Here is a 10,604-nt window from a genome sequence, read left to right on the forward strand (position 1 = left end):
AGCCAGCCCAGTGCATGTCCTGTGCATTTGGTTGGGGTGACAGCAGTGCCCGCTCTCAATTATCCCGCCAGGTAATTCAGCTGCATCTCTAAGTTCTGAGACTGTGATCTGAATTAACTCTATGTAAATTAATTTCTGAGGAGAAGTTCAAGTAAGAAAACTGAATTGCACATAGCCAAACTCCACTTCCTACGCTGAATAGCATCTTTTTCTGTAAAGTGGAGAACTGGTATTTTAATTATGTCATTTATATTTGGTCATCTGTATAGTTGGATAGTTATGCTCCTCTGTAAAAATTAATACTTCTGATTCAGAAACATTTTATGAATGTAAATGGTAGGGAAATAAGAGGAGTTTGATTTCCACATTGAGCATTATTCCTTCTTTAGAAGCACAGCATGCTGTTGTGTTTCTAGGCCATAACACTTTCAACTGCAAAGTTGTGTCTCTACGCTTCCCTCTTTGGAGATAGCTGATCTTTATCTCCACATATAAATTAATATCTTGCCATTTGATCAACTCCGTTGAAATCAAGAGAGCCTTACTTAAGGTGTACAATGACTCCATGACTCTGTTTTCATTAAATAGGAAAATGCAGAGAGTTTAAATGAAAATAGTTTGGTCAACATTGCTGTGTTTTTTCATTTCTTTTTGCAGGTATGATGTGGTCAGAATGCAAAGAGCTGTGGCTGGAAGGACCCAGGGAATATATTTTGCAGTTATGGAATGTTTTGGATTTTGGGATGCTGTCCATTTTCATTGCCGCTTTCACAGCGAGGCTTCTGGCATTCCTGCAGGCCACAAAAGCACAACAGTATGTGGACAACTACATTGAGGAGAGTGATCTCTCTGAGGTTACACTTCCTCCAGAAATAGAGTATTTTACTTATGGTGAGTTAAACTTTTCTGCAACACAGACCTGAACTTAGAAAAACTGGTAGGATGCACTAGCGTTTCAAAGCCTTTAACTGAATATTTGCATGTGTTTATGTTCATAACATTTTCTAACCATTTCTTCCTCAATATTTTTGTTTCTACGCTATTTAAACAGTAGTCGTTACAACGCCGATTTGACAAATAAGTTTGCCAACGTATTAAAACCAAACAAAAGGTGTAAGGACAAAATCAGTTTAAATGTAGCTATCCATAATTTTGTTGTAACTGTTTATCCTAGAGCTAAATTTGACCATCTTGACTTTAAACATTTGCAAGTTTTATTTTATTCTTGACTTAGTGCACGACAGATTAAATTTTGATGAGATTGTTTTTTGCTGGTTGGTTCAGTTGTTCAATACAGTCATTCATATTCCTAAAGATCTATCAGCATTTCCTGCTAAAGGAAGGATGCTGGACCAAGTAAAGATCTGCTCAGATAGAGCAAAAGTACTAAATAGTTATTGCAGTGCAGATGTTGTAATTAAAGATGTGATGAATCTCTGTTTGCAACACCAGCAAAGGCTGTGTTTGCTTCTGATGGTTTATTACAGCATATTCATTACAAATTTCAATATATTATAATAGCAGACTTGGGTTTGTTATTTACATTGATATATAATCAATCTGAATTTGTACATATGTAAATACACATTTAGGAACACAGGGTCTTTTGATATCAAACACACTCTTATTCGGTGGTATTTTACTAAGATGGTGCATTAATTCACATAGTAAACAATGTGTGGATTTATATATAACTCAGTTATTTCTGTGCATACTGTGGGTAGAAACCATGATTCTACTTCCATTGGGGTAAATGGCAAAAATCTTTGACTTCAATGGGGACTAGGATATATCCTGAACTTGTACCAATGGCAAAAGCTTGGTGTCATTAATAAATGAAGTTGTTCATCAATCAATGTTGTTAACTTCACATCAATAAAATGCAAAATATAAATAAATTTCTGGCTTTAGCATAGTGCTTATAAAGACAGCTAATAATACAGTTGTGTTAAGAAAAGCAATAAGGAATTATTTATTGTTCTATACTTAAGATTAAAGTGCAAAATGTAGAAGAAAATGTCATGTTTCTTCAAGTATAGTTTTTCTTCTAGAAAAAGGTAGTGTAATTTACATTCTTCATTAGTGACTCAAAGGAAACAGGAATAGAGTAGCAGCTACTAGACTCTCCAAATATTTGTCACAACTAAATTCAGACACATTCATGGAAAATGCCACCAAGATTTGTTTTCTGAACATAGTGATGAATGAGTAACTCCTTATATTTACCCCTGTATTTCGTATTTTCCAGCTAGAGATAAGTGGCTCCCATCTGATCCCCAGATCATCTCTGAAGGCCTTTATGCAATTGCTGTCGTTCTTAGCTTTTCTCGGATTGCATATATCCTGCCTGCAAATGAGAGTTTTGGGCCCTTGCAGATTTCCCTTGGGAGGACTGTTAAGGACATCTTCAAGTTTATGGTCCTTTTTATTATGGTATTTCTTGCATTTATGATTGGGATGTTCATACTGTATTCCTACTACCTTGGAGCTAAACTGAACCCAGCCTTTACAACGTAAGTATGAAGTTACGTTTAAGTAAGTTTGTTGCTTTGATCAGTGCTCTACAAACCTGGTTCATAGACAAGTTATTTGAGATTGCTTATCACTTACTGTAAGCACAACTCAGATATTTATTTGTGTAGTTACTAATACTGTCTTCCTCTTCTTTTTTTTTTTTCCTGCAGGGTGGAAGAAAGTTTCAAGACCTTATTTTGGTCAATATTTGGCTTGTCTGAAGTAACATCTGTTGTCCTCAAATATGATCATAAGTTCATAGAGAACATTGGTTATGTTCTTTATGGCATATACAATGTAACGATGGTGGTAGTTCTGCTCAACATGCTGATTGCCATGATCAACAGTTCATATCAAGAAATTGAGGTGGGGCTCTGTTCTTAAGTTGTTCTCTTTTGTAATGTTGAAAAAGGGAAGAGTTATTAGGAATTATTTAAACGAGCTCATCTTGATATGTGAAAGTACAGTGAATCTCATTAAAGGAGATAACAAAAAATACCATGTTCCTAGGAGTGACTTCATCTAACAACCCAGCCAACTTGCAAACCCTGACGGGATCTCAACAAGTAGTTCATCTTATGCCACATATACACATCTAAGGAGATGTCATCCATTCAGAAGTCTTAACATCTAAAATAGTATTCAAATGAAGACTGCTGTGAAGTAGAAAACAAAGTTATTTGGTGTAACATTTTAGACATGCGTGGTTCATTCCCCGTTTCCTTAATGTAGTGCATTTCAGTCTTCGGATCATTAGGATATGGTTTAAAAGGATTTGTGACCTGTTCCTTCATGGAAATCTGTTTTTTCATTCCAGTCCTCAAACTTTTCAACTAGATGTGCAGGAGTAGACACTTATGTCCATGTATCACTGATGTGCATATTTTATTACATTTACTTGTCTCTCTATGTGGAGTACGATGCAGGTGCTTATGTTCAAGATTGTTGTGGCTGAGTCACACTTCACAATGCTTACAAGATTTCTTTGTAAAATGTGCTTTTTTCCACTTTAGGTGCAATATTAAATCTTGATTCTAGGTTTGCTGCACTTTGCCATATGCTCTGAAAACATAATGGCAATAGTTCTCAAAATCTGCCAAATGGCTCAATTGAATGAATACTTGAATGTTACCCAAAGTTATTGGCTGCATTGCTTATTAAAAGAAATAGGTCATCATAATGAAATTCAAAGTATCTCAATTTTTAAAGATAATTAATTGGAATATTTAGCATCCAACTGCAATAACAAATTCAGAAAAATAAAAGTAGATAAGATACTTGGGTTTTAAAAATAAATCCCAAGTTGCCAAAATGAAAGTAAAAGTGTATTTCTGCTGCCAGTTTTCCAGACCATAAGTTCTGATAATATTCAAAGAGTATTACATTGACATAGATGGGGTTGCACACCCCCACTAGCACCAAAGAAAAAAAGGTAATATTATCTAAGACATAGTATGCAAATGGATGTACTATTCCTGGCATTTTCAGTAACTTCTGGGAAGTGTCATTGAATTCAGCAGGAGAAGACTATTTACAGTAAACTTTTCACCTTTGGGGTCAACCAAGTCCAGCCTTGGAATACTTCAGTAATAATGTATCAGGACAAAATCAGTTTGTCAGTTCTTAATGCGATTTTTTCACGACAATGGACCTTGTAGTTTCTGTACTCCGTTATAAATCAGAGTTACTTTCCATGGTTACGTAAAAAGCCACGAGTACTACCATTGTAAAGTGTGTCTGCCTCAAAGCTAATACTTCATCACTTGTGTGAGTACCAAACTCATGTAACCACTTTCATGAAAGAAACAAGACTTCAGAAAACCAAGAAGTTTCGCTTTAAACAGCAAGGAGTTTATATGTTGGCTTTTACTTAGTGCAAAAATAAGAGTTGTTTAAATGGTTCACAAGATTTAACTGAGTGGTGTTAACGAGATGTTGCCATGAAGACACGGCTGAAATTTAGTTAAAATAGACTTGATAAAGTGGTTGCATTTTTGCAGAACTGTTGGGAGCCTAACTAGCAAGCACATAGCATTTTATATAAAAGCAGAAAGGGTAGATATTTAAAGGAGGCTTCATTTGGAAGAAGTTTTGCGTTTCATAAAAACACAGCATATATTTATTTTTATATCTTAACACAGGATGACAGTGATGTAGAGTGGAAGTTCGCTCGTTCTAAACTTTGGTTATCATATTTTGATGATGGAAAAACGTTACCTCCACCGTTCAGTCTTGTACCAAGCCCCAAATCTTTTTTCTATTTCATCATGAGGATCATTAATTTTTCTAAGTGCAGGAGGAGACGGCTACAGAAGGACATTGAAATGGGAATAGGCAATTCCAAATCTAGGGTAGGTACTGACATTTTTCATTGCAGTGAAGAATTATATGTCCGTTCCAGTATTCTGCTAAAGTTTTAGGGTGTAATTGGTGCTTCTGGTGATAGTACAACAATTAGCCAAGCATTTATATTCTGTATTTATATATCTGTATGTATATATCTGTATTTCAGATTGCCAAAATGAACTGCATAATACAAAAAGGAAAAGCAATAAATTTTCTTAGGACAACAAGGTCTAATGACTGGAAAAACACAGCTAAAACAAAAATAACCAAGTATTCAAAGGTGCAAATAATTCCCACAAGGAATGACCTAAATATTGAATAAAGGTGCTTTCAGCTTCCATTAGACAGATGTTTAGTTCAGGGTTACAAAACAGGGCAGGAGGGTTAAGGAGAGAAAACTTTTCACTGTGACAGGTAGTGTGATCAAGATGATATTCACTTCCTATTGTCAACATCTATGTTCTCAGCAGAAGACAACAGGAAAGAGGGGGGATTGGTAATGACAATCTTCAGTACTTACATGGCACTAAATTGGGGTATCTAAATGTTCTTCACAAATAGCAATGTAATGCAGTGTCACAACACCCTTGTGAGAATTAAGTAACAATTCCCCTTGTTTTACTGTTGGCAAACTGGGGCACAGACAGGTTAATGAGGAGGTATGTGGCTTTTATTTTTATAAGCCAGGCTCAAGGCCCTGTGTATTACAAAGTCTGAAAGCAATCATTTGAAAATCATTTTTATTTGTTTTACTGTAAATTATCGGAAATGTCAAGTCTAGTCATCTTGAAAAATGGATCTGAATTCTGTGAATTCCATAATATATTTTAATTTTGTCTTATTTCTTCCTAGTTAAACCTTTTCACTCAGTCGAACTCCAGAGTTTTTGAATCACACAGTTTTAACAGCATTCTCAATCAGCCAACACGCTATCAGGTAAGCGCATACATTGGTCACTATTTTGTGTGATAGAACTGTGTGAAGGTACTGGCAGAATTTTGCGTTTCCAAGTACATTTTGCCTTCACCAGATAAAGGAAACCTCCTGTAGAAATCAAGCTCCAGGATGCTGCTGCTAAAAAGAGAGTTATTGTTCATGCCCCGTTATAGGAAGCATTTAAAAAACTAGCCCATACAAAACTTGGGTTTTCCCTTGATATCCCCATTTGGAAAGTGTGAGAAGCAAAGATCAGAAACTGTTTGAGGAAGGGATATGAAAGCCTTGAGCTGACTAGGTTAGCATTACTTTGCCTTCCTTTCTTCTCATCTGAGATGTGACATTTTGACATTTCAGCAGATGGAAATGTTCCTTTCTGGTAAAAGGAGTCTGTCAGATATTACCTTCCTGTCTTCTTTCCAGCTCAGAAATAAAAGAATAAATAGAAGCTCTTGTTCCCCTAGTGAAAATGTTGAAAGTACATAGTCCACCTTTGCAAATTCTATTAGACAAGCTACATTAAATTAGGTATGGTAACACAGTACAAGAATATTAGTACATACTAGAAACCCTGGCAGTTACAGTGTGAAACTATGGATATAATTTCAATGAATACTTTTACAGCTGACATTGAGCAGTCATACTGTAAAATCCCTAGCTTGCTTGCTTCCTTCCTTCTTCAAACGCTTTCACATATGAATTGAGTTTAGCAAGGGTAGACCTACTCTGAAGCTACTTAAAGCCTAAATTAGTGTGTTTAGATGTTTTTCCCTGTAGTCCTGTTCCCTACAAAAAGTTGTGGTGCCCTGTAAATAGGAGGTGATTGGATGAGAAAGGTGCTTCATTGTAGTGATGAACCTCAGCATGCCACCAAAGAAAGCTGATATGAGGCAACTGCTTAATCTGGGGCTGCTCATTTTTTCAGTTACACAAGTGTGCGGGAGATAGTTAAGAAAGAAAAGCAAATAGAGTTCAATTATATATGCTCACCTGATTATATAACTGTTTTAATCTGGCAGCAAATAATGAAAAGACTGATAAAACGCTACGTTCTGAAAGCACAAGTGGACAAAGAAAATGATGAAGTAAATGAAGGTAAGAAAAAGACTCCATTTGCAAAATTCGGACACGATTTTTGTCATGTTGTATTAGGAACTGGTATTACAGTGATGTATTAGAGCTACAGGTAAAGAGAGGGTTTATTTCTACTTCAAATGTGCTGAACTTCGAGAGGTAGAAGTGGAAGCACACCTGTGACAACCAAAATGGGCAAGTAGGGCCTAAGTAGAACTGAGAAATGTTAGGGGCCCCGTTTTACAGGGGGAGAACTGGGGCACAGACATGATATACCAACAGTTACAGAGGAAATTTGTGAGGAAGCCACTAACTGTATTCACACTTCCAGAGTTCCAGTCAGAGCAGCAGGACATCTTTCTATCTTTCATTCAACTGAATGCACAGTTTACTACTCCACACCATGAACCACTTGTATTCTGTTCCTTCATAAAACTATGTGAAATATTCATCTGTGAAGCTGCACATCATTAAAAAAACCCTACATAGAGTTAACTGCATGGTGAAGGAAAAGAGAACTGTAGCCACTCTTTTAGTGTGTAACGAGAGATCTTTTGAGAAAGGATGGATCTGAGCATGGTGTCTGCTGGCAGTGCAGAGTCTCGCAAACTTCCCTGGTAGCGGTGAGGAGTGCACGTTCCATGTGCACACCTTGACTCCCCATTGGGATGAGACTAAGGTGCATGTTGTCCTTCTTCCTCCAGCCTTCCAGGAATGAAACACAGGCCTGCAGGCCAAAAAAGAAACTCTTGAGCACTGGCTAGGTCTCCAAATAAAATAATTGGGGTGTGTGCAGCACAGAGTATATTTCTTCTGCACTCCAGTTAAAGATTATCAGGCAGTAGACTGATATCCCTTCCAGGGCTGTCGCTGCCTTTGGAAATATAACACCCCAGCAATGGTTTTGTTCTCCATAGGCTGGAGGTTATAACCTTCATGGCTCAGCCAGTAAGAAATGTGTGACTGCCACCAGCAAAACATACCTGCTTAGCATAAGTTGTGGTCTGGGGTAGTTTAATTGGTTTTGGCCCAAACCACTCTGCTGGGAGCCTTGTGCTCTCCAGCTGGTGTGCATGGTGAACAACTTGAGATCACAACAGCTTTTACTGGCCTGGAAGCATCAGATCAATGTGCATATATGATGTGAGGGGCCCTGAATGGGCTGCTCTCTCAGCTGAAGAAGCACAGCTTTTGTTTTGCTCAGGAGTTACCCTCTGCTTACCTGTAACTCTCTGCAGTGAGAAGCAGGGAGCAGAAGAGAAATTGGGATATAAATTTAATCCCACTCTGTGCCTTCAGAAGGCAGCATTGTGCATTGCCCGTTATCCCGACTCTTCCCCATCCTATGTGGCTGTGCGGAGCTGAGCTCATGAGTGACAGAAGCAGAGAAGCTCCTAAAGGTGCCATCCTCTTAGCGTGCCCCTTGTGCCCCTCTCCAGAATTCCCGTTGCATTCCTCCTCTTCCTCTGTGATAGGAGAAATCGCCCAGCTAGTGAGTGATGGGGAGACTCTTCTCTGAGGAACAGGGCCAGGGGCATACCTCTTCCCTGTTCCCTGATGCTTCTGCGGTGTTGGCGTATGCGTTTAGAAAGCAGAACAGTGCAGAAGAGTGGTGGTTCACGGACATCATGATTCTTGCTTTCTCAACAATTTTTGTAGAGCCAAGTCCACTTCAGGCGAGTCACCTAACCCCTGAACCTTTACACAATAGGGTAGTGCCTTTTGTATCATGCCCGTTCACTGGGTACCTCAGGTGTAGATCCAGCCTTTGAAGATGCAATTTCTAAGTCTGCTATATTTTAAATAGAAAAGCTCTGCATTCTTAGGTACTGCAGCTGTTTTAAACATAAGCGTAGGGTTTTTTCCCTGTTTTGCATCTGAATTATAGGTAATCTTTCTTTTATTTCATATGTAACAAATAATTTCCTGCAGTGCATACTGTGTAAAAATTCAAATACCTCACAATTGCTGGAAGAATAGTGTTTGAATATTTTTTAAAGCTTCTGCTCTTGAACTGAATATCGTATAATGAAAAACACATTGTTGCTTGTTACAAGCCTGGTCTTGACAATTGCTTTAATTTAAACGTTGTTTTTTTTTTTTAACTTGTGTCAAATTGTAACATGATTTTAAATTGGTTGACTTTTTCTGATTCAAAGGATGTTGGTAAGGAAGAGGAGAGAGACTCAGAAGCTGTGAGTTTTGCCAGCTCTGCCACACTTTCCCTGTGTGATCTTGGCACACCACTTCAGAAAAACCTCTCTTTGCCTTTTCTCTCTAAAAGGAGGGTACTAATACTTACCAGCTGTTCAGCAGTGTTGCTGTGATTAATTCATTAACCCATGGAGAGGGCTTTTTGAGTCTTTGTTCTGTAAACACGTGAAGCACAACACTAGAGTTGCCTGGACTATTAAATACCTTTGGTGCTATGTAGGCATTGACATGCACCCACATCTCCTTGAGAGTGAAGAAGAGGGAAAGCCCCTGTCCCATCCCTGGACCTGCTCTCATGAGCATTTCAGATAAGCAGGAAATAATCGGAAATATGCACTGATGTCACTTAACAGAACGGTATTTAATGAGTGTTAAATTTTGCTAACAAGTATTTCTTTTAATGATTAATACAGGTGAGTTAAAGGAAATCAAGCAGGATATCTCCAGTCTTCGCTATGAACTTTTGGAAGATAAGTCCCAAGCAACAGAAGAGTTAGCGATTTTAATACATAAACTCAGTGAGAAACTAAATCCTAATATGTTGAGATGTGAATGATTCAGCAAAGGAACCGTGGCTTTGACTACAGCACAACTATTTATTGGCAATAATATTTCAGTATCTTATACTTGAAAAATGTATGGTAGATTTTTAGCACTAAATATCTTCATGTACAGCTTCTCTGGAATTTAGTCTTAGGAAATTTTATTAACTCACCACAAAAGGGTTGCTCTCTTCATTTTAATTGTCTAAAAGCAAGAACTATCCTAATTTTTTTGCATTTATGCATTGAAAAGGTATAATGGTATGAATTACTGATATTTGAATAGGTTTATGAGTACATATTGAGAATACTTTGCACTAAATTTGCAAGAAAAAAATTAAAATAACAGATGCAGTGTAGTACTCTGTTCCTTGCAGCAACTGGGTACAAATAGGACTTTTCATAATACAATAAATCAACTAGAGATCAGTGGAGGATTACTTGAAATCTTTGTTCTTTATTAGTGATGCTAGTACTGTGTATAAGCTGAGAACTCATGGTATGATACCACAGAATTAACGAAAACCGGGTAAGTGTGAATGTAACCGTAGTAGCACTGTTTAACATGTATGTATATACACGTACTCACAACTACCCTTTCTTAATTCAAAATACTTTCAAGAATAAGGACTAGAAATTTTTTTTAAAACCGACTTTGGAAGGCAGCGTGAACTCAGTCCAAAGCTCCTCTTTGCGTGGTAGAAATGATTTTTTAAAAACCTCTGACTCCGTGCAGGGCAGGTCTTTTGTTACACTGTTCTAAATGATGCCTCTGCTGCTTAATTGTTAAATAAAATATTCGTACTTTACTGATACTCTACGGCGTCCCGCTAGTTCGGCAGCAGCCGCTGGATGCCCCAGCGGAACACCCGGGGGACCGGGTCCCTCTCGCTTCTGGCGCCCACCTGTGGCCGGACGAGCCCCGGTCTCCCCCTCGGCTCCTTCACCCGGGCCGGGTGGGCGGCCCGGCCAACACCG

The 10,604-nt window shown here is 38.0% G+C and overlaps 1 protein-coding gene across 7 annotated transcripts in view; it reads left to right on the forward strand.

Annotated features, from left to right (window-relative positions):
• Positions 1 to 10,441, forward strand: part of TRPC3 (transient receptor potential cation channel subfamily C member 3) — a 47,250-nt gene extending 36,809 nt beyond the window's left edge. For 6 of the 7 annotated variants that reach the window (XM_065062137.1, XM_065062138.1, XM_065062133.1 and 3 more), the window contains 7 exons: positions 658 to 891; positions 2,249 to 2,513; positions 2,685 to 2,880; positions 4,656 to 4,865; positions 5,713 to 5,796; positions 6,816 to 6,891; positions 9,498 to 10,441. In XM_065062137.1, the coding sequence (XP_064918209.1) occupies positions 658 to 891; positions 2,249 to 2,513; positions 2,685 to 2,880; positions 4,656 to 4,865; positions 5,713 to 5,796; positions 6,816 to 6,891; positions 9,498 to 9,640 (1,208 nt within the window). In that variant the 3' untranslated portion in view covers positions 9,641 to 10,441. Of the gene's footprint in view, positions 1 to 657; positions 892 to 2,248; positions 2,514 to 2,684; positions 2,881 to 4,655; positions 4,866 to 5,712; positions 5,797 to 6,815; positions 6,892 to 9,029; positions 9,073 to 9,497 lie in introns of those variants that run through there. The other variant, XM_065062135.1, reaches the window with a different exon arrangement.
• Positions 10,442 to 10,604: the final 163 nt, after the last annotated feature.

Source organism: Columba livia, chromosome 4 (genome assembly GCF_036013475.1).
Source record: "Columba livia isolate bColLiv1 breed racing homer chromosome 4, bColLiv1.pat.W.v2, whole genome shotgun sequence".
Taxonomy (NCBI): domain Eukaryota; kingdom Metazoa; phylum Chordata; class Aves; order Columbiformes; family Columbidae; genus Columba; species Columba livia.